Source organism: Bombina bombina, chromosome 5 (assembly GCF_027579735.1).
Source record: "Bombina bombina isolate aBomBom1 chromosome 5, aBomBom1.pri, whole genome shotgun sequence".
NCBI lineage: Eukaryota > Metazoa > Chordata > Amphibia > Anura > Bombinatoridae > Bombina > Bombina bombina.
In genome coordinates this window covers 99,279,211-99,304,817 of record NC_069503.1, presented here as the reverse complement: position 1 = coordinate 99,304,817, position 25,607 = coordinate 99,279,211, and the positions used below count along the sequence as shown (strand labels likewise).

Genomic DNA, 25,607 nt, shown 5'->3' with positions numbered 1-25,607 from the left:
AACTCAACAGGGCCGTGACCTCCCGCAGTCAGGGTGCAAATAGTTTCTCCACCTGCACTGTAAGGTCCCTCTGCCCCAAGCCACTCAAACCCAATGGGCAGAGGTAGGAGAGTCCTACATTACCGCTATGGTTTTATATAGGCCTAGATAGATTATTCATAGCCCTGCCATTGACTGTTTTGGTGATTCTGCCGCCATCTGAAAGGGGGAAGGGAGGGAGCGAAACTTCTCTGCCTTTTGCATCCAGATGAAGAAGAGGAAGCAGCAATGTTGGTGTCCAGCTTATATGGTAAGGAGAGGGGAGGGGGCCCACCCCCCTATCCAACAATGTTATTGCCCCAGCTGTGCCCACCTCTTCTCCTATCTCACATTATTGCAGCCTTAACCAATAGCATGCTCCAGGCCTATGCTAGGCCCTGCACTTCCTTAAGGGATTAAAGGCCTATTGGTCTGTTTCCAGCTAAAGAGGAACTTAACACTATATATAACACACTGCTCTTAACACTGTTTTATTACTGAAATAAGACACAGACAACTTCTTGTTGGGAAAATGTTTTGACCGTCACAGGTCAAAATATCTTTTATTAATTCTTAATTTAAACTAAATATGAACCAACAGATTAAAATGACTATGATGGCGGCAACAACGCTCAAACTAACCCAGTACTACAGGAGATCAACAGCCCCCCAAGACGGGATCAACAGTTGACATGGCTCTGCCCACTGGAGATGTTACTGAGAGGTTACTGAGATCATGTGACCACCCCCACCTGGGGGAGGAAGAGTGGTTACCTCCTGTGCATATGAGGTCACTGCCTCCCTTTACCAATTTTAGCCATCACTCCCCCTAGTGACCTTCTCCAACTCAACAGGGCTGTGAACTCCCGCCACAAGGAAGCATTTTACTGATACCCTTGCCGCCACCAACTACAAACTGACTTACAGGATGGGTAAAATAGCCCTACATAGGTTAGCAATAAAGAGGATCTATATTGGAGATAAGAAGGAACCAAACATAGGGTGATATCATCACTAACTGCAAACACGCTCAGGGTGACGATATCACCCTATGTTTGGCGCCTTCTTATCTCCAATATAGATCCTCTCATTGTACCTTAATCTTTTGGAAGAGCTGCCGCCTATTATTGGACTTGATTGGACTTTATATCTGATATATGCATCCGTGAGCGCACCTTTACAGGGAGCTTTTAAACCCTGACACCATAGCAATAAAGAGGTCTAGACCCACATCCATTAAGTGTACCTGATCTCTCCTATTTAGTTCTGATCTGTCGGCCGTGATGGAATCATGTCGTAAAACAAAACCACCTGACTCTGTGATGGTCCTAGCCATTGAGGAATTAACATTCTTTCTGACTCTATAAGCTGACCCGTGAGAAGCCATGTGGCTTTAATGCCGGGCAAAGTATAATGTTAGACCAACCTATGGTGATCGCAGGTATGCATGTTTTGAGCCAACTAACATCTGCCTGAATAATCTTTGTTAGTTGTAGAATAGGGACCAGATCGTTACCCCCTAGATGAAGTATGAGAATGTGGGGTTTCCCCCATCTTAACAGGACTTCTGAAATGATTTCTGATAACTGTGGCCAACACATTCCCCTATTTCCTAACCATCTGATGGATGCTCTTGAAGAGGGGAGACCCAAACTCTGGCCACTGGGAATAGAGTTGCAACATAGGGATGCACACTCTCTTTGCTCCAGTTGATACTCCTGTAAAAACAGAGCAGATTAGAATACAAGAAGAAAACTGTGGTATCAATTTAGCCAATGGGCCGGACATAGACTTTAAATCTATTGGAGTGCCACCGTCACATGCTCTTGATGTCCCCACTTGAGGAACCCATTAATGCTGCGCTGGTGGCTGCACTAATGCGGAAAGAGTGAGGTGCTATTTTCTGCACATCAGAGACTCCTGAATTGAAATTTAGAAAGGGATTTGCCTGCGTGAATTAAAAACTGACCTTGCCTTTTTGGTCGCTGTGCTAAATAGGCATTAACTAGGCGCACCGGGCAGCAAGGGCTGGCCGCAATTGAAGTAATAGTAAGCCACTCACCCTTCCCTGATTGGTCCATTTTTGAGCAGGGGATAAACAAAAGAATAGTGTCTGGAGAAGCCCTAACGTGATCGAATTGCACTCCTGCGCCTAAAGCATTTTTATTAGGGGCTACCAACTCGCTTACCCTGAGGGCTGCTGAAAAAGCCAGCGTAAAATCTGTCCTGAACAATAATACTTCAAATGGAGAGGGGCAGATGCCCTCCAATTTGGAGACCAACCGCTCAAGCTGTTCCCAGGTAATGGGCTCCCAGATCTGCCCCAGCCCTTTACAGCTTGATGGACAAAAAAGGAATTAGTTGTGTTTGGTAATTACATTGTTCAGTAGAAAAAGGATAGTGATGCGAGGCAGCATGCAAATTCACCAGCCATTACCATAATATTGCCTGTGATCCCTTTGTAGCGTCTACGTCCTTTTTTGAATTGCAAAATTGGTCCCATTCATTCCAGAGCCTTACGTATGAGTACCATGTGGACCCAACTAAGGAGGCCCTTACTAGGGGCAATAAGGCTATCCAGTACCTATAAGCTGCCAAAGTAAATCAGGACATTGTAAACCTACTAAGGCTGCGTTTAGAACTAATTGTCTGAAAGTCTCCCATTTAAATCTGGACAATGCATCAGCCACAACATTGTTGACACCTGGCACGTGTCAAGCTTGAAATTGAATATTGAGCTCTAGGCAGCGCAGCACCAGGTGGCGCAGCAAGTTAACCACCATGGATGAAGCAGCAGACAGGTTGTTGATGGCATACACTACGCTGATCCGTCCAGAACACAACTGTTTTGTCAGTAAATTTTTTGCCCCATAGTTCTACGGATAGGACTATAGGAATAAGTTAAAGGAGAGTAAGGTTGTGGGTCAAGCCCAGAGTTGACCAATAGCTCAGCCAACGACCAGCAGACCACTCCCCCTGAAATATGCCCCATAGCCATGAGCCCCTGTTCACAGATGCAGCAGTTGACTTGATATTGGTCCGGCGTACCAATGACGCACTCCGTTGAACTCTTGAAGAAAGGACTCCCATATCAAGAGGTCAGCTACCATTTCTTTAGGGATGATCATTTTTTCAGTGGACTTAGACATTCCGCTAAGCTAACCCGCCCCATTGGTATGACCCTACATGCAAAGTTGAGGAGACCTAAGAGTGATTGTAATTGACGTAGGGTAATGACCCATGTGGAAGTAGCCATTCAAATTGCCTCCAGCATGGATTTCACTTTCTCTGCTGGAAACCTACAAAGCATTTCCATTGTGTCTATCTTTATTCCCAAGAAGATTAAACGGGTGGTTGGGCCCTTTGTTTTTTCCTTAGCTAGGGCGACTCCAAATTGGGCCATAAGCCTCCGTGTCTCACTCATTAAGGCTAAACATTCATTAGTGCCATGCTTTCCGACTAGGAGGAAGTCATCTAGATCCTGGTTTCTCAACAGCCGGACCGTGGCCCAGTACCGGGCCGTGATAGCCCTGCTGGTGGGCCCTGACCTGTCATGCCCCCACTGCACACTCTTACCCCACTGCACACAAGGGGCAGACTGAGACCAATCAAGGCCCCAGGAAAACTGTCTCACACTGACCCAAATGTATTCAAATTTGTGCAAATGAACATGGTAGACTCCCTGCCCTAACCACAACAGGCCCATCAACCTCCAGAGCCAGGACCCCCAACATTAAGGGCCAAAGAAAGGGCCCCCAACCTCCAGGACCAGACCACACACTCCATGGCCCTCACAGCGACAGACCCTCAGCAGGACCACCACACTCCAGGGCCCCCACTAAACCCACACTGAACTGCTTAGTTACTGATGGGGCAAATCCCTGCTGCCTACTATATATTATATATATATATAACTACCGGGCCCTGGACATGTCCAGCTAAAATTTACCGGGCCTTGAGGTCACTTTGGTTGAGAACCACTGATCTAGATAGTGGGCCAAGGAGTTGTTGCCTGCACTGCGGGCCCTTTACCCAATGCAGAAAAGTACTGACCGTCTCAAATAAAGTGCAAGAAAGTGCGCAACCCATCGGTAGGCAGCGATCTACATAGTACTGCCCTGCCAAACTTTACAACCCATAAGGGGTAAATTGGATGGATGGAGGGGCAGCAATCGGAATGCTGCTTCTATATCAAGGTTCGCCAATAAAGCCCCCTTCCCGCCCTCCTAACCACGTTTAATGCGTTATCAAATGACTGATAGCGCACTGAAGTGAGTTGTGGGTTTATGGCATCATTAACTGAACTACCCCTAGGGTAGGAAAGGTGCTGAATGAGGCAAAACTTCCCGCCTCCTTTTTGGGCACAACCCCCAGCGGGGACACTACTAGGTTTGGGAGGGGGGAAGGAAAATGAGCCTACCATACACCCTAGGGATAATTCCTTATTCATTTTTTCCCTGACTGTCTGGGGGTGTTGATACGCCAAAATCAGGTTGCGGTGCACCCTTGAAACCTTAATTTTTGTGTATATTGGGATGAGAAAACCATAGTTAAACCCTCCCATAATAATCTGGCGGCCGCCAGGTCTGCCTATGCGTGTAACCATGGCTCAAGCTTGCGAGCCTTTACCAGAGACTCTTCTTTTTGCCATAGGGTTTTGCGCATGCGTTCTTCTGATGGAGGGATTGTCTTTACTCTTGGACCCCCATTCACTTCCTGAATGGGGGTCTGCGCAGAACCTGCATGCGTGGTGAAAATTACATGAGTTACCCCTGTCACATTTTTTTTCTTCATTTGACTAGCATGTACCGCCTCTCTTTCTATTCCTATTCCCTCGAAATGGCAGATTATGTGGTGATTGAGGGGGGTAAGAATTATGCTGTGGCAATCACTGCCATATTTGCGAATCGGTGTAGTCAAATGTTAGAAGGGGGTTACCCGCCATTTTACGTCTGAACTCGTGTCGTATTCCCTCCAAGTTCCTTCACTGTAATGTTTCTGTATCCAATGTATGGTATCTGTCTATTTTAGAATTGCTAAATTTTATGAGGGGTATTTCTCTAAATAGCAGGACAAGAAGACCCTAAAACATAGAAGCCAAATGTGTCAGGGTGCTTGTATGTATGCATGTATGTATTGGGTGCTTGTAAAGCGCGACTAATCACCTGTAAGGGTCTCATGGCGCTGCTCATTTTATCGACCTCGGAAGGATGAAAGACTGAGTGGACCTCACCGGGGATCGAACCTGCAACCCTTGGGTTGCTACAGAGCTCAGCCACAGTGAGCTTGAATCTTTTAGGGCCTGTACCATCCGAGCTTCTCTCCCTCTGTCTGTAAGCTTCCACTGACAAGTCGAATATGTTAACGTATTCAACCTGTTGTATTCGTTTTATGACCTTGGTTCGCAAATGGGTGTGTAGGGAATAAATTTTAGATGGGTGAGAGTCCCCGTATACTGCCACCTTATGCTTTGACATGGCAGCATGAAATCATTAGGCAAAGTATTGGCCATGTCTTCCTGAGGGGGCTGTGTTTGCACTACATTTGATTGTTTTGGAGGGCCTGAATTACCACCTTTTAAAGTTTTTTAATCATTCTGAACATCCTTTGTTGTCCCTTACCCTGAAGTCTTAAAGATGAGTCACTATCAGAATCAGTGTCAGAAAGAGAGGAGTCAGAAGAGTCCTGGCGGTCATGTGTAAATGATTTGAACTCACTGTGTTCTGCTGACCTAGAGTCTTCTATGCTGAGGGTTTCTGTGATGGTTTCTGTGACATCAGTGCTGTCGCTGTGGATGGCCACTGATGAGCACGTACCCATGGTCACTTGATCCATATGTGGTGCTGTTGTGGCTGGGGTTGGTGCTGCTGTTCCTATGACTCCCTGCATTGCGATTGGGGGAGTCAGGGTCAGCAAAATGTAGAGGGAGAAGTATTTGGTAATAGAAATTGATTTTGGTTGCTATGCCCCCTTCTCATGAAACCCCCCTTGCCTGAACCCCCTAGTGCTGGAGAACAATTAGGGGTCAGGAGTAGGCTAATTGCTAATTGGGCCTAATTTGCACATTTCCACTTAGGGGTGTACTCACTTTTGTTGCCAACAGTTTAGACATTAATGGTTGTGTGTTTAGTTATTTTGTGGGGACAGCACATTAAGGCCTAGATTTGGAGTTTGGCGGTAAAAGGGCTGTTAACGCTCCGCGGGCTTTTTTCTGGCCGCACCATAAAATTAACTCTGGTATCGAGAGTTCAAACAAATGCTGCGTTAGGCTCCAAAAAAGGAGCGTAGAGCATTTTTACCGCAAATGCAACTCTCGATACCAGAGTTGCTTACGGACGCGGCCGGCCTCAAAAACGTGCTCGTGCACGATTCTCCCATAGGAAACAATGGGGCTGTTTGAGCTGGAAAAAAACCTAACACCTGCAAAAAAGCAGCGTTCAGCTCCTAACGCAGCCCCATTGTTTCCTATGGGGAAACACTTCCTACATCTGCACCTAACACTCTAACATGTACCCCGAGTCTAAACACCCCTAACCTTACACTTATTAACCCCTAATCTGCCGCCCCCGCTATCGCTGACCCCTGCATATTTTTTTAACCCCTAATCTGCCGCTCCGTAAACCGCCGCAACCTACGTTATCCCTATGTACCCCTAATCTGCTGCCCTAACATCGCCGACCCCTATATTATATTTATTAACCCCTAATCTGCCCCCCTCAACGTCGCCGACACCTGCCTACACTTATTAACCCCTAATCTGCCGAGCGGACCTGAGCGCTACTATAATAAAGTTATTAACCCCTAATCCGCCTCACTAACCCTATCATAAATAGTATTAACCCCTAATCTGCCCTCCCTAACATCGCCGACACCTACCTTCAATTATTAACCCCTAATCTTCCGAGCAGAGCTCACCGCTATTCTAATAAATGGATTAACCCCTAACGCTAAGTCTAACCCTAACACTAACACCCCCCTAACTTAAATATAATTTACATCTAACTAAATAAATTAACTCTTATTAAATAAATTATTCCTATTTAAAGCTAAATACTTACCTGTAAAATAAATCCTAATATAGCTACAATATAAATTATAATTATATTGTAGCTATTTTAGGATTAATATTTATTTTACAGGCAACTTTGTAATTATTTTAACCAGGTACAATAGCTATTAAATAGTTAAGAACTATTTAATAGTTACCTAGTTAAAATAATAACAAATTTACCTGTAAAATAAATCCTAACCTAAGATATAATTAAACCTAACACTAACTTATCAATAAAATAATTAAATAAACTACCTACAATTACCTACAATTAACCTAACACTACACTATCAATAAATTAATTAAACACAATTCCTACAAATAAATACAATTAAATAAACTAGCTAAAGTACAAAAAATAAAAAAGAACTAAGTTACAGAAAATAAAAAAATATTTACAAACATAAGAAAAATATTACAACAATTTTAAACTAATTACACCTACTCTAAGCCCCCTAATAAAATAACAAAGCCCCCCAAAATAAAAAATTCCCTACCCTATTCTAAATTAAAAAAGTTACAAGCTCTTTTACCTTACCAGCCCTGAACAGGGCCCTTTGCGGGGCATGCCCCAAGAATTTCAGCTCTTTTGCCTGTAAAAGAATAAATACAATACCCCCCCCCAACATTACAACCCACCACCCACATACCCCTAATCTAACCCAAACCCCCCTTAAATAAACCTAACACTAAGCCCCTGAAGATCTTCCTACCTTGTCTTCACCATCCAGGTTCACCGATCCGTCCTGAAGAGCTCCTCCGATGTCCTGATCCAAGCCCAAGCGGGGGCTGAAGAGGTCCATGATCCGGTCAAAGTCTTCATCCAAGCGGGGCAGAAGAGGATCTTCCATCCGATTGAAGTCATCATCCAGGCGGCATCTTCTATGGTCTTCCATCCGGAGCGAAGCGGCAGGATCCTGAAGACCTCCAGCGCGGAACATCCATCCGGACCGACGACTGAACGACGAATGACTGTTCCTTTAAGGGACGTCATCCAAGATGGCGTCCCTCGAATTCCGATTGGCTGATAGGATTCTATCAGCCAATCGGAATTAAGGTAGGAATTTTCTGATTGGCTGATGGAATCAGCCAATCAGAATCTAGTTCAATCCGATTGGCCGATCCAATCAGCCAATCAGATTGAGCTCGCATTCTATTGGCTGATCGGAACAGCCAATAGAATGCGAGCTCAATCTGATTGGCTGATTGGATCAGCCAATCGGATTGAACTTGATTCTGATTGGCTGATTCCATCAGCCAATCAGAAAATTCCTACCTTAATTCCGATTGGCTGATAGAATCCTATCAGCCAATCGGAATTCGAGGGACGCCATCTTGGATGACGTCCCTTAAAGGAACAGTCATTCGTCGTTCAGTCGTCGGTCCGGATGGATGTTCCGCGCTGGAGGTCTTCAGGATCCTGCCGCTTCGCTCCGGATGGAAGACCATAGAAGATGCCGCCTGGATGATGACTTCAATCGGATGGAAGATCCTCTTCTGCCCCGCTTGGATGAAGACTTTGACCGGATCATGGACCTCTTCAGCCCCCGCTTGGGCTTGGATCAGGACATCGGAGGAGCTCTTCAGGACGGATCGGTGAACCTGGATGGTGAAGACAAGGTAGGAAGATCTTCAGGGGCTTAGTGTTAGGTTTCTTTAAGGGGGGTTTGGGTTAGATTAGGGGTATGTGGGTGGTGGGTTGTAATGTTGGGGGGGGGGTATGGTATGTTTTTTTTTACAGGCAAAAGAGCTGAAATTCTTGGGGCATGCCCCGCAAAGGGCCCTGTTCAGGGCTGGTAAGGTAAAAGAGCTTGTAACTTTTTTAATTTAGAATAGGGTAGGGAATTTTTTATTTTGGGGGCTTTGTTATTTTATTAGGGGGCTTAGAGTAGGTGTAATTAGTTTAAAATTGTTGTAATATTTTTCTTATGTTTGTAAATATTTTTTTATTTTCTGTAACTTAGTTCTTTTTTATTTTTTGTACTTTAGCTAGTTTATTTAATTGTATTTATTTGTAGGAATTGTGTTTAATTAATTTATTGATAGTGTAGTGTTAGGTTAATTGTAGGTAATTGTAGGTAATTGTAGGTAGTTTATTTAATTATTTTATTGATAGGGTAGTGTTAGGTTTAATTATATCTTAGGTTAGGATTTATTTTACAGGTAAATTTGTTATTATTTTAACTAGGTAACTATTAAATAGTTCTTAACTATTTAATAGCTATTGTACCTGGTTAAAATAATTACAAAGTTGCATGTAAAATAAATATTAATCCTAAAATAGCTACAATATAATTATAATTTATATTGTAGCTATATTAGGATTTATTTTACAGGTAAGTATTTAGCTTTAAATAGGAATCATTTATTTAATAAGAGTTAATTTATTTCGTTAGATAAAAATTATATTTAACTTAGGGGGGTGTTAGTGTTAGGGTTAGACTTAGCTTTAGGGGTTAATCAATTTATTAGAATAGCGGTGAGCTCCGCTCGGCAGATTAGGGGTTAATAATTGAAGGTAGGTGTCGGCGATGTTAGGGAGGGCAGATTAGGGGTTAATACAATTTATGATAGGGTTAGTGAGGCGGGTTAGGGGTTCATAACTTTATTATAGTAGCGCTCAGGTCCGCTCGGCAGATTAGGGGTTAATAAATGTAGGCAGGTGTCGGCGACGTTGAGGGGGGCAGATTAGGGGTTAATAAATATAATATAGGGGTCGGCGATGTTAGGGCAGCAGATTAGGGGTACATAGGGATAACGTAGGTGGCGGCGATTTGCGGTCGGAAGATTAGGGGTTAATTATTTTAAGTAGCTGGCGGCGATGTTGTGGGGGGCAGGTTAGGGGTTAATAAATGTAATACAGGGGTCGGCGGGGTTAGGGGCAGCAGATTAGGGGTACATAAGTATAACGTAGGTGGCGGCGCTTTGCGGTCGGCAGATTAGGGGTTAATTATTGTAAGTAGCTGGCGGCGACGTTGTGGGGGGCAAGTTAGGGGTTAATAAATATAATATAGGGGTCGGCGGGGTTAGGGGCAGCAGATTAGGGGTACATAATTATAACGTAGGTGGCGGTCGGCAGATTAGGGGTTAAAATTTTAAATCGAGTGGCGGCGATGTGGGGGGAGCTCGGTTTAGGGGTACATAGGTAGTTTATGGGTGTTAGTGTACTTTAGGGTACAGTAGTTAAGAGCTTTATGAACCGGCGTTAGCCAGAAAGCTCTTAACTCCTGCTATTTTCAGGCGGCTGAAGTTTTGTCGTTAGAGCTCTAACGCTCACTTCAGAAACGACTCTAAATACCGGCGTTAGGAAGATCCCATTGAAAAGATAGGATACGCAATTGACGTAAGGGGATCTGCGGTATGGAAAAGTCGCGGCTGAAAAGTGAGCGTTAGACCCTTTAATCACTGACTCCAAATACCGGCGGTAGCCTAAAACCAGCGTTAGGAGCCTCTAACGCTGGTTTTGACGGCTACCGCCGAACTCCAAATCTAGGCCTTACACTGTTATACAGACTGTACAGTCACTACTTTACATTGTATTAAAGTGTAATTTCTTCAGTGTTGTCACATGAAGATATAATAAAATATTTACAAAAATGTGAGGGGTGTACTCACTTTTATGAGATACTGTAAGTAGTAGGAGTATGGAGGTTATGTCAAACTTTTTTGACAGGTAGACATGCCACTAATCCTGCTCCTTTCCACTCCCACTTTTATGCCCCTTTTTTATATCAATTTGTTTTTATAAGAATTTGATATAAAAATTACTTAAAAGTTTTGTTTGTTTGATAGGTATTTAATATAAAATTGATATAAAAAATGATTTTTAGATAAATTTGATATAAACTTTATATAAAAAAGGATTTTTTATATAAATTTGATATAAAATTTATATAAAAAATAAAATTTGATAAGAGTCTAATATAAATTGATATAAATTTTTTTTGATAAGTATTTGATATAAAATTTACATAAATGTGTTGTTTTTTCGATAGTTATTAAAATTAAAATTGATATAAAAAGTTTAAAAAAAAAAAATAAGGATATGGTTTAAAAGGTTATAAGAGGATATAAAGTTTAATGTTATTTTCGTTTAATGTTATTTAATTAAAAGGGGATGTAAATAGGGTATATAAAAAGTGGTATCATTTTGATATTGTCTTTGGTTTAAAGGGTTATGAAATCTACAGTATATATATATATATATATATATATATATATATATTTATCCTCTATAATGTTTATTAACATTTTGTTATAAGATTTCTATGAGTTAAATCATTAATTCTGCATTGCATCATATATTCTCTGTCTTCATCAGTACATTGTATGAACAAAATTATCTGAATGCACAGGCTACATATATGCTCTGACAGATTATTTTATTTTAAAGAATGCTGACATATCTAATATGTCATTTGTTAAATGATGACTAAACCCCATAAATTTATAAACCCCTAATCGGCTGCCCCCAATGTCGCTGCCACCTACCTACACTTATTAACACCTAATCTGCCGCCCTCAACGTCGCCGTTGCCACTATACTAAAGTTATTAACCCCTAAACCTAACCCTAAGTCTAACCCTAACTCTAACACCCCTAACTTTAATATAATTAAAATAAATCTAAATAAAAAGTACTATCATTACCTAACTAATTCCTATTTAAAACTAAATACTTGCCTGTAAAATAAACCCTATGCTAGCTACAATATTACTAATAGTTACATTGTAGCTATCTTAGGTTTCATTTTTATTTCACAGCTAAGTTTGTATTTATTTTAATTAGTTAGACTAGTTAGTAAATAGTTATTAACTATTTACTAACTACCTTGTTAAAATAAATACAAATGTACCTGTAAAATAAAACCTAACCTGAGTTACACTAACAACTAAAATTAAATAAATTAAATTACATTAATTAAATACAATTAACTAAATTACAAAAAAAATAAACACTAAATTACACAAAATAAAAAAGAAATTATCAAATATTTAAACTAATTACACCTAATCTAATAGCCCTATCAAAATATAAAAGCTCCCCAAAATAAAAAAAAACCCTAGCCTACACTAAACTGCCAATAGCCCTTAAAAGGGCCTTTTGCGGGGCATTGCCCCAAAGAAATCAGCTCTTTTACCTGTAAAAAAAAATACTAAAAAACCCAGACAGTAAAACCCACCACCCACACAACCAAACCCCCCAAAATAAAATCCTATCTAAAAAACCTAAGCTCCCCATTGCCCTGAAAAGGGCATTTGGATGGACATTACCCTTAAAAGGGCATTTAGCTCTTTTTTGTTGCCCAAACCCCTAAGATAAAAATAAAACCCACCCAATAAACCCTTAATAAAATCTAACACTAACCCCTGAAGATCCACTTACAGTTTTTGAAGACCGGACATCCATCCTCATCCAGCCGGGAGAAGTCTTCATCCAAGCGGGCAGAATTCCTCAATGAAGCCGGGAGAAGTCTTCATCCAAGCAGCAAGAAGTCGTCCTCAAGGCAGACAGAAGTCTTCATCCAGACGGCATCTTCTATCTTCATCCTTCTGACACGGAGCAGCTCCATCTTCAAGACATCCGGCGTGGAGCATCCTCTTCTTTCGATGGCTCTTGAAGAATGAAGTTTCCCCTTAAATGACATCATCCAAGATGGCGTCCCTTGAATTCCGATTGGCTGATAGAATTCTATCAGCCAATCGGAATTAAAAGTGAAAAAATCATATTGGCTGATGCAATCAGCCAATAGGATTGAGCTTGCATTCTATTGGTTTTTCCAATCAGCCAATAGAATGCAAGCTCAATACTATTGGTTTATTGGATCAGCCAATAGGATTGAAGCTTAATCCTATTGGCTGATTGCATCAGCCAATAGGATTTTTAACCTTTAATTCCGATTGGCTGATAGAATTCTATCAGCCAATCGGAATTCAAAGGGCGCCATCTTGGATGATGTCATTTAAAGGGAAACTTCATTCTTCAAGAGCCATCGAAAGAGGAGGATACTCTGCATCAGATGTCTTGAAGATGGAGCCGCTCCGCGTCGGAAGGATGAAGATAGAACATGCCGTCTGAATGAAGACTTCTGCCCGCCTGGAGGACGACTTCTTGCCGCTTGGATGAAGACTTCTCCCAGCTGGATAAGGATGGATGTCCAGTCTGCAAAAACTGTAAGTGGATCTTCGGGGGTTAGTGTTAGTTTTTTTTAAGGGTTTATTGGGTGGGTTTTATTTTTAGATTAGTCACTTTGGGCAACAAGAGCTAAATGCCCTTTTAAGGGCAATGCCCATCCAAATGCCCTTTTCAGGGCAATGGGGAGCTTAGGTTTTTTAGGTAGTTTTTTTTTTTGGGGGGGGGGGTTTACTGTTGGGGGTTGTTTGTATTTTTTTTTCAGGTAAAAGAGCGGATTTCTTTGGGGCAATGCCCCACAAAAGGCCCTTTTAAGGGCCATTGGCATTTTAGTGTAGGCTAGTTTTTTTTTATTTTGGGTGGTCTTTTTTATTTTGATAGGGCTATTAGATTAGGTGTAATTAGTTTAAATATTTGATAAATTCTTTTTTATTTTGTGTAATTTAGTGTTTATTATTTTTTGTAATTTAGATAAATGTATTTTGTTAATTTAATTTATTTAATTTTAGTGTAATGTTAGGTTTTATTTTACAGGGAAGTTAGTATTATTTTAACTAGGTAGCTGGTAAATAGTTAATAACAGTTTACTAACTAGTCTACCTAGTTAAAATAAATACAAAATTACCTGTAAAATAAAAATAAAACCTAAGATAGCTACAATGTAACTATTAGTTATATTGTAGCTAGCTTAGGGTTTATTTTACAGGTAAATATTTAGTCTTAAATAGGTATTATTTAGGTAATAATAGTACTTTTTATGTAAATTTATTTTAATTATATTAAAGTTAGTGGTGTTAGGGTTAGGGTTAGACTTAGGGGTTAATATATTTATTTAGTGTTAGTGATTTGGGAGGCCAGAGGTTTAGGGGTTAATAACTTTAGTATAGTGGCGGTGTCGATGTTGGGGGCAGCAGATTAGGGGTTAATAAGTGTAGGTAGGTGGCGGCAATGTCGGGGACCGCAGATTAGGGTTTAATAAGTGTAATGTAGGTGTCGGCAGTGTCAGGGGCAGCAGATTAGGGGTGTTTATACTCAAGGTTTATGTTTAAACATAATTTTTCTTTCCCCATAGGAATCAATGGGGCTGCGTTACACAGCTTTACGCTCCGTTAATGCAGGTGTTAGGCTTTTTTTTTAGCTGGCTCTCCCCATTGATGTCTATGGGGAAATTGAGCACGAGCACGTAAAACCAGCTCAAAGCAGCACTGGTATTTGTGTGCTGTATGGAGCTCAACACTGCCATATTGCCCGCAAATGCAGGTTTTTGGAAAACCTGTAATAGCAGCGCTATTAAAGGTTAGCGGTGGAAATAACTTGCAAGTTATTACCGAGCCACTCATAACGCAAAACTCGTAATCTGGCTGAATATTTTTTAAAACATTGCATTTACTAACTCTGACCACATTTCTGTAACAACAACATAATTGAATCTATATTTATTGCTGTATTAAGTAAAATAGTGTGTGTGTGTGTGTGGTGGTGGGGGGGGGGCATGAAACTTAAAAATCACTGTCCCTGATCTTTTGGTGTGAGTATATAAGTTATGGTATTTACTCTAAACTGTCTTTTATAATAATTAATTCTAAACTTTTAAACTAAGTAATGTTATCCATAAGTATATAAATCCATCTCTTATAGAAAAAAAAAAATTCTATCTTATTTTTAAAACCTCTCCTTTTACCAACCCTGCTTGGATGACAATATGTGTACCAACAACCTCTTTTATATTTTTATTGCAAAGTGTTACACTAAGTAATTAAGCGTAACTTATATTAACCCTTTCCTACCGGGGTTAAAGTGTCTACAGCGGAACAACTGTTCCGATGTAAACATTTTGAAATCTCGCGATCGTGCACGTGATCACAAGATTTCAATGATGGGATTGCGTCACGGGGGCGTCCTTATGATACTAGGCATGCCCTCTAGTCCATCATCCCATCAGGGACGCGCCAGTGGCTTTAGGAAAGCCACCCAGTTAGGATGTTCTATTCCGTCCATCTGCGTTAAAGCCCAGAAAAACTCGAACAGAATACAATGTCGTAACGGCATTAAAAGGTTAATGAAACTAATGTTACCATCAGTTTACAACAGCAATGTGCTTTCATTGTAACCACTTAATATATCTAATGATTTTTAAACTCTCATACTAATAATATATCACTTAATGCACTTGTTAGCTATATCAGATGAGACACTCTATTTTCATCTTGTTTACTAAGGACAACTGCATTTTTATATTAGGTATGGTGTATATGAGCATATTTATATTAGGTATTGTGTATATAAGCATATTTATATTAGGTATATGGTGTATATAAGCATATTTATATTAGGTATATGGTGTATATAAGCATATTTATATTAGGTATATGGTGTATATAAGCATATTTATATTAGATATGGTGTATATGAGCATATTTATATTAGGTATTGTGTATATAAGCATATTTATATTAGGTATATGGTGCATATAAGCATATTTATATTAGGTATGGTGTATATGAGCATATTTATATTAGGTATGGTGTATATAAGCATATTTATATTAGGTATGGTGTATATGAGCATATTTATATTAGGTATGGTGTATATGAGCATATTTATATTAGGTATGGTGTATATAAGCATATTTATATTAGGTATGGTGTATATAAGCATATTTATATTAGGTATGGTGTATATGAGCATATTTATATTAGGTATGGTGTATATGAGCATATTTATATTAGGTATGGTGTATATGAGCATATTTATATTAGGTATGGTGCATATGAGCATATTTATATTAGGTATGGTGTATATGAGCATATTTATATTAGGTATGGTGTATATGAGCATATTTATATTAGGTATGGTGTATATAAGCATATTTATATTAGGTATGGTGTATATAAGCATATTTATATTAGGTATGGTGTATATAAGCATATTTATATTAGGTATGGTGTATATGAGCATATTTATATTAGGTATGGTGTATATAAGCATATTTATATTAGGAATGGTGCATATGAGCATATTTATAATAGGTATGGTGTATATGAGCATATTTATATTAGGTATGGTGTATATGAGCATATTTATATTAGGTATGGTGCATATGAGCATATTTATATTAGGTATGGTGTATATGAGCATATTTATATTAGGTATGGTGTATATGAGCATATTTATATTAGGTATGGTGTATATAAGCATATTTATATTAGGTATGGTGTATATAAGCATATTTATATTAGGTATGGTGTATATGAGCATATTTATATTAGGTATGGTGTATATAAGCATATTTATATAAGGTATGGTGTATATAAGCATATTTATATTAGATATGGTGTATATAAGCATATTTATATTAGGTATGGTGTATATGAGCATATTTATATTAGGTATGGTGTATATACACATATTTATTTTAGGTATGGTGTATATAAGCATATTTATATTAGATATGGTGTATATAAGCATATTTATATTAGGTATGGTGTATATGAGCATATTTATATTAGGTATTGTGCATATGAGCATATTTATATTAGGTATGGTGTATATAAGCATATTTATATTAGGTATGGTGTATATGAGCATATTTATATTAGATATGGTGTATATAAGCATATTTATATTAGGTATGGTGTATATGAGCATATTTATATTAGGTATGGTGTATATGAGCATATTTATATTAGGTATTGTGCATATGAGCATATTTATATTAGGTATGGTGTATATAAGCATATTTATATTAGGTATGGTGTATATGAGCATATTTATATTAGGTATTGTGCATAAGAACATAGTAATATTAGGTATGGTGTATATAAGCATATTTATATTAGGTATGGTGCATATGAGCATATTTATATTAGGTATGGTATATATAATCATTTTTATATTAGGTAAGGTGTATATGAGCATATTTATATTAGGTATGGTGTATATGAGCATATTTATATTAGGTATTGTGTATATAAGCATATTTATATTAGGTATATGGTGTAAATAAGCATATTTATATTAGGTATGGTGTATATGAGCATATTTATATTAGGTATTGTGCATAGAAGCATATTTATATTAGGTATATGGTGCATATAAGCATATTTATATTAGGTATGGTGTATATGAGCATATTTATATTAGGTATGGTGTATATGAGCATATTTATATTAGGTGTGGTGTATATGAGCATATTTATATTAGGTATGGTGTATATAAGCATATTTATATTAGGTATGGTGCATATGAGCATATTTATATTAGGTATGGTGTATATGAGCATTTGTATATTTGGTATGGTGTATATAAGCATATTTATATTAGGTATGGTGTATATGAGCATATTTATATTAGATATTGTGTATATGATCATATTTATATTAGGTATGGTGTATATAAGCATATTTATATTAGGTATTGTGCATATGAGCATATTTATATTAGGTATGGTGTATATGAGCATATTTATATTAGGTATGGTGTATATAAGAATATTTATATTAGGTATGGTGTATATGAGCATATTTATATTAGGTATTGTGTATATAAGCATATTTATATTAGGTATATGGTGCATATAAGCATATTTATATTAGGTATGGTGTATATGAGCATATTTATATTAGGTATGGTGTATATGAGCATATTTATATTAGGTATGGTGTATATGAGCACATTTATATTAGGTATGGTGTATATGAGCATATTTATATTAGGTATGGTGTATTTGAGCATATTTATATTAGGTATGGTGCATATGAGCATATTTATATTAGGTATGGTGCATATGAGCATAGTTATATTAGGTATGGTGTATATAAGCATATTTATATTAGGTATGGTGTATATAAGCATATTTATATTAGTTATGGTGCATATGAGCATATTTATATTAGGTATGGTGTATATGAGCATATTTATATTAGGTATCGTGTATATGAGCATATTTATATTAGGTATTGTGTATATAAGCATATTTATATAGGTATATGGTGTATATAAGCATATTTATATTAGGTATGGTGTATATGAGCATATTTATATTAGGTATTGTGTATATAAGCATATTTATATTAGGTATATGGTGCATATAAGCATATTTATATTAAGTATGGTGTACATGAGCATATTTATATTAGGTATGGTGTATATGAGCATATATTTTTATTAGGTATGGTGTATATGAGCATATTTATATTAGGTATGGTGTATATGAGCATATTTATATTAGGTATGGTGCATAGGAGCATATTTATATTAGGTATGGTGTATATAAGCATATTTATATTAGGTATGGTGTATATAAGCATATTTATATTAGGTATGGTGCATATGAGCATATTTATATTAGGTATGGTGTATATAAGCATTTTTATATTAGGTATGGTGTATATGAGCATATTTATATTGGGTATGGTGTATATGAGCATATTTATATTAGGTATGGTGTTTATGAGCATATTTATATTAGGTATGGGGTATATGAGCAGATTTATATTAGGTATGGTGTATATTAGCAGATTTATATTAGGTATGGTGTAAATAAGCATATTTACATTAGGTATGGTGTATATGAGCATATTTATATTAGGTATGGTGCATATGAGCATATTTACATTAGGTATGGTGCATATGAGCATATTTATATTAGGTATGGTGTATATGAGCATATTTATATTAGGTATGGTGTATATGAGCATATTTATATTAGGTATGGTGTATATGAGCATATTTATATTAGGTATGGTGTATATAAGCATATTTATATTTGGTATGGTGTATATGAGCATATTTGTATTAGGTATGGTGTATATAAGCATATTTATATTAGGTATGGTGTATATAAGCATATTTATATTATATATGGGGTATATAAGCATATTTATATTAGGTATGGTGTATATGAGCATATTTATATTAGGTATGGTGTATATGAGCATATTTATATTAGGTATGGTGTATATAAGCATATTTATTTTAGGTATGGTGTATATAAGCATATTTATATTAGATATGGTGTATATAAGCATATTTATATTACGTATGGTGTATATGAGCATATTTATATTAGGTATGGTGCATATGAGCATAGTTATATTAGGTATGGTGTATATGAGCATATTTATATTAGGTATGGTGTATATGAGCATATTTATATTAGGTATGGTGTATATAAGCATATTTATATTTGGTATGGTGTATATGAGCATATTTATATTAGGTATGGTGTATATAAGCATATTTATATTAGGTATGGTGTATATAAGCATATTTATATTATATATGGGGTATATAAGCATATTTATATTAGGTATGGTGCATATGAGCATATTTATATTAGATATGGTGCATATGAGCATATTTATATTAGGTATGGTGTATATAAGCATATTTATAGTATGTATGGTGTATATGAGTATATTTATATTAGGTATGGTGCATATGAGCATATTTATATTAGGTATGGTGTATATGAGCATTTGTATATTTGGTATGGTGTATATAAGCATATTTATATTAGGTATGGTGTATATGAGCATATTTATATTAGATATTGTGTATATGATCATATTTATATTAGGTATGGTGTATATTAGCATATTTATATTAGGTTTGGTGCATATGAGCATATTTATATTAGGTATGGTGTATATGAGCATATTTATATTAGGTATGGTGTATATTAGAATATTTATAGTAGGTATGGTGTATATGAGCATATTTATATTAGGTATTGTGTATATAAGCATATTTATATTAGGTATATGGTGCATATAAGCATATTTATATTAGGTATGGTGTATATGAGCATATTTATATTAGGTATGGTGTATATGAGCATATTTATATTAGGTATGGTGTATATGAGCACATTTATATTAGGTATGGTGTATATGAGCATATTTATATTAGGTATGGTGTATTTGAGCATATTTATATTAGGTATGGTGCATATGAGCATATTTATATTAGGTATGGTGCATATGAGCATAGTTATATTAGGTATGGTGTATATAAGCATATTTATATTAGGTATGGTGTATATAAGCATATTTATATTAGGTATGGTGCATATGAGCATATTTATATTAGGTATGGTGTATATAAGCATTTTTATATTAGGTATGTTGAATATGAGAATATTTATATTAGGCATGGTGTATATGAGCATATTTATATTAGGTATTGTGTATATAAGCATATTTATATTAGGTATATGGTGTATATAAGCATATTTATATTAGATATGGTGTATATGAGCATATTTATATTAGGTATTGTGTATATAAGCATATTTATATTAGGTATATGGTGCATATAAGCATATTTATATTAAGTATCGTGTACATGAGCATATTTATATTAGGTATGGTGTATATGAGCATATTTATATTAGGTATGGTGTATATGAGCATATTTATATTAGGTATGGTGTATATGAGCATATTTATATTAGGTATGGTGTATATGAGCATATTTATATTAGGTATGGTGCATATGAGCATATTTATATTAGGTATGGTGCATATGAGCATAGTTATATTAGGTATATGGTGTATATAAGCATATTTATATTAGGTATGGTGCATATGAGCATATTTATATTAGGTATGGTGTATATAAGCATTTTTATATTAGGTATGGTGTATATGAGCATATTTATATTAGGTATGGTGTTTATGAGCATATTTATATTAGGTATGGTGTTTATGAGCATATTTATATTAGGTATGGTGTATATGAGTATATTTATATTAGGTATGGTGTATATGAGCAGATTTATATCAGGTATGGTGTATATAAGCATATTTATATTAGGTATGGTGTATATAAGCATATTTATATTAGGTATGGTGCATATGAGCATATTTATATTAGGTATGGTGCATATGAGCATATTTATATTAGGTATGGTGTATATAAGCATATTTATATTAGGTATATGGTGTATATAAGCATATTTATTTTAGGTATGGTGTATATAAGCATATTTATATTAGATATGGTGTATATAAGCATATTTATATTAGGTATGGTGTATATAAGCATATTTATATTAGGTATGGTATATATAAGCATATTTATATTAGGTATGGTGTATATAAGCATATTTATATTAGGTATGGTGCATATGAGCATATTTACATTAGGTATGGTGCATATGAGCATATTTATATTAGGTATGGTGTATATGAGCATATTTATATTAGGTATGGTGTATATGAGCATATTTATATTAGGTATGGTGTATATGAGCATATTTATATTAGGTATGGTGTATATAAGCATATTTATATTTGGTATGGTGTATATGAGCATATTTATATTAGGTATGGTGTATATAAGCATATTTATATTAGGTATGGTGTATATAAGCATATTTATATTATATATGGGGTATATAAGCATATTTATATTAGGTATGGTGTATATGAGCATATTTATATTAGGTATGGTGTATATGAGCATATTTATATTAGGTATGGTGTATATAAGCATATTTATTTTAGGTATGGTGTATATAAGCATATTTATATTAGATATGGTGTATATAAGCATATTTATATTACGTATGGTGTATATGAGCATATTTATATTAGGTATTGTGCATATGAGCATATTTATATTAGGTATGGTATATATAAGCATATTTATATTAGGTATGGTGTTTATGAGCATTTTTATATTAGGTATGGTGTATATAAGCATATTTATATTAGGTATGGTGTATATGAGCATATTTAAATTAGGTATGGTGTATATGAGCATATTCATATTAGGTATGGTGTATATGAGCATATTTATATTAGGTATGGTGTATATAAGCATATTTATAGTATGTATGGTGTATATGAGCATATTTATATTAGGTATGGTGCATATGAGCATATTTATATTAGGTATGGTGTATATGAGCATTTGTATATTTGGTATGGTGTATATAAGCATATTTATATTAGGTATGGTGTATATGAGCATATTTATATTAGATATTGTGTATATGATCATATTTATATTAGGTATGGTGTATATAAGCATATTTATATTAGGTTTGGTGCATATGAGCATATTTATATTAGGTATGGTGTATATGAGCATATTTATATTAGGTATGGTGTATATAAGAATATTTATAGTAGGTATGGTGTATATGAGCAGATTTATATTAGGTATAGTGTATATGAGCATATTTATATTAGGTATGGTGTATATGAGCATATTTATATTAGGTATGGTGTATATAAGAATATTTATAGTAGGTATGGTGTATATGAGCAGATTTATATTAGGTATAGTGTATATGAGCATATTTATATTAGGTATTGTGTATATAAGCATATTTATATTAGGTATGGTGTATATGAGCATATTTATATTAGGTATTGTGTATATAAGCATATTTATATTAGGTATATGGTGCATATAAGCATATTTATATTAGGTATGGTGTATATGAGCATATTTATATTAGGTATGGTGTATATGAGCACATTTATATTAGGTATGGTGTATATGAGCATATTTATATTAGGTATGGTGTATTTGAGCATATTTATATTAGGTATGGTGCATATGAGCATATTTATATTAGGTATGGTGCATATGAGCATAGTTATATTAGGTATGGTGTATATAAGCATATTTATATTAGGTATGGTGTATATAAGCATATTTATATTAGGTATGGTGCATATGAGCATATTTATATTAGGTATGGTGTATATAAGCATTTTTATATTAGGTATGTTGTATATGAGAATATTTATATTAGGCATGGTGTATATGAGCATATTTATATTAGGTATTGTGTATATAAGCATATTTATATTAGGTATATGGTGTATATAAGCATATTTATATTAGATATGGTGTATATGAGCATATTTATATTAGGTATTGTGTATATAAGCATATTTATATTAGGTATATGGTGCATATAAGCATATTTATATTAAGTATGGTGTACATGAGCATATTTATATTAGGTATGGTGTATATGAGCATATTTATATTAGGTATGGTGTATATGAGCATATTTATATTAGGTATGGTGTATATGAGCATATTTATATTAGGTATGGTGTATATGAGCATATTTATATTAGGTATGGTGCATATGAGCATATTTATATTAGGTATGGTGCATATGAGCATAGTTATATTAGGTATATGGTGTATATAAGCATATTTATATTAGGTATGGTGCATATGAGCATATTTATATTAGGTGTGGTGTATATAAGCATTTTTATATTAGGTATGGTGTATATGAGCATATTTATATTAGGTATGGTGTATAGGAGCATATTTATATTAGGTATGGTGTTTATGAGCATATTTATATTAGGTATGGTGTATATGAGGATTTTTATATTAGGTATGGTGTATATGAGCAGATTTATATCAGGTATGGTGTATAGAAACATATTTACATTAGGTATGGTGTATATGAGCATATTTATATTAGGTATGGTGTATATAAGCATATTTATATTAGGTATGGTGTATATAAGCATATTTATAATAGGTATGGTGCATATGAGCATATTTATATTAGGTATGGTGCATATGAGCATATTTATATTAGGTATGGTGTATATAAGCATATTTATATTAGGTATGGTGCATATGAGCATATTTATATTAGGTATGGTGTATATGAGCATATTTATATTAGGTATGGTGTATATAATCATATTTATATTAGGTATGGTGTATATAAGCATATTTATATTAGATATGGTGTATATAAGCATATTTGTATTAGGTATGATGTATATAAGCATATTTATATTAGGTATGGTGTATATAAGCATATTTATATTAGGTATTGTGTATATGAGCATATTTATATTAGGTATGGTGTATATGAGCATATTTATATTAGGTATGCTGTATATGAGCATATTTATATTAGGTATAGTGTATATGAGCATATTTATATTAGGTATGGTGTATATGAGCATATTTATATTAGGTATAGTGTATATAAGCATATTTATAGTAGGTATGGTGTATATGAACATATTTATATTAGGTATGGTGTATATAAGCATATTTATATTAGGTATGGTATATATGAGCATATTTATATTAGGTATGGTGTATATGAGCATATTTATATTAGGTATGGTGTATATGAGCATTTTTATTTTTGGTATGGTGTATATCAGCATATTTATATTAGGTATGGTGTATATAAGCATATTTAAATTAGGTATGGTGTATATGAGCATATTTATATTAGGTATGGTGTGTATAAGCATATTTATATTAAGTATGGTGTATATAAGTATTTTTATATTAGGTATGGTGTATATAAGCATATTTATATTAGGTATTGTGTATATAAGCATATTTATATTAGGTATATGTTGTATATAAGCATATTTATATTAGGTATGGTGCATATTAGCATATTTATATTAGGTATGGTGTATATAAGCATTTTTATATTAGGTATGGTGTATATAAGCATATTTATATTAGGTATGGTGTATATGAGCATATTTATATTAGGTATGGTGTATATGAGCATATTTATATTAGGTATTGTGTATATAAGCATATTTATATTAGGTATATGGTGTATATAAGCATATTTATATTAGGTATGGTGTATATGAGCATATTTATATTAGGTATTGTGTATATAAGCATATTTATATTAGGTATATGGTGCATATAAGCATATTTATATTAAGTATGGTGTACATGAGCATATTTATATTAGGTATGGTGTATATGAGCATATTTATATTAGGTATGGTGCATATGAGCATATTTATATTAGGTATGGTGTATATAAGCATTTTTATATTAGGTATGTTGTATATCAGAATATTTATATTAGGTATGGTGTATATGAGCATATTTATATTAGGTATTGTGTATATAAGCATATTTATATTAGGTATATGGTGCATATAAGCATATTTATATTAAGTATGGTGTACATGAGCATATTTATATTAGGTATGGTGTATATGAGCATATTTATATTAGGTATGGTGTATATGAGCATATTTATATTAGGTATGGTGTATATGAGCATATTTATATTAGGTATGGTGTATATGAGCATATTTATATTAGGTATGGTGCATATGAGCATATTTATATTAGGTATGGTGCATATGAGCATAGTTATATTAGGTATATGGTGTATATAAGCATATTTATATTAGGTATGGTGCATATGAGCATATTTATATTAGGTATGGTGTATATGAGTATATTTATATTAGGTATGGTGTATATGAGCAGATTTATATTAGGTATGGTGTATAGAAACATATTTACATTAGGTATGGTGTATATAAGCATATTTATATTAGGTATGGTGCATATGAGCATATTTATATTAGGTATGGTGCATATGAGCATATTTATATTAGGTATGGTG

At 34.8% G+C, this 25,607-nt stretch overlaps 1 protein-coding gene across 1 annotated transcript in view; it reads left to right on the top strand.

Annotated features, from left to right (window-relative positions):
* LOC128659984 (zinc finger protein 585A-like) overlaps window positions 1–25,607 on the top strand; it is a 523,622-nt gene that overhangs the window by 421,055 nt on the left and 76,960 nt on the right. The window contains exon 7 of the mRNA XM_053713577.1: window positions 11,197–11,208. Coding sequence (XP_053569552.1) covers window positions 11,197–11,208 — 12 coding nt within the window. The remainder of the gene's footprint in view (window positions 1–11,196; window positions 11,209–25,607) is intronic.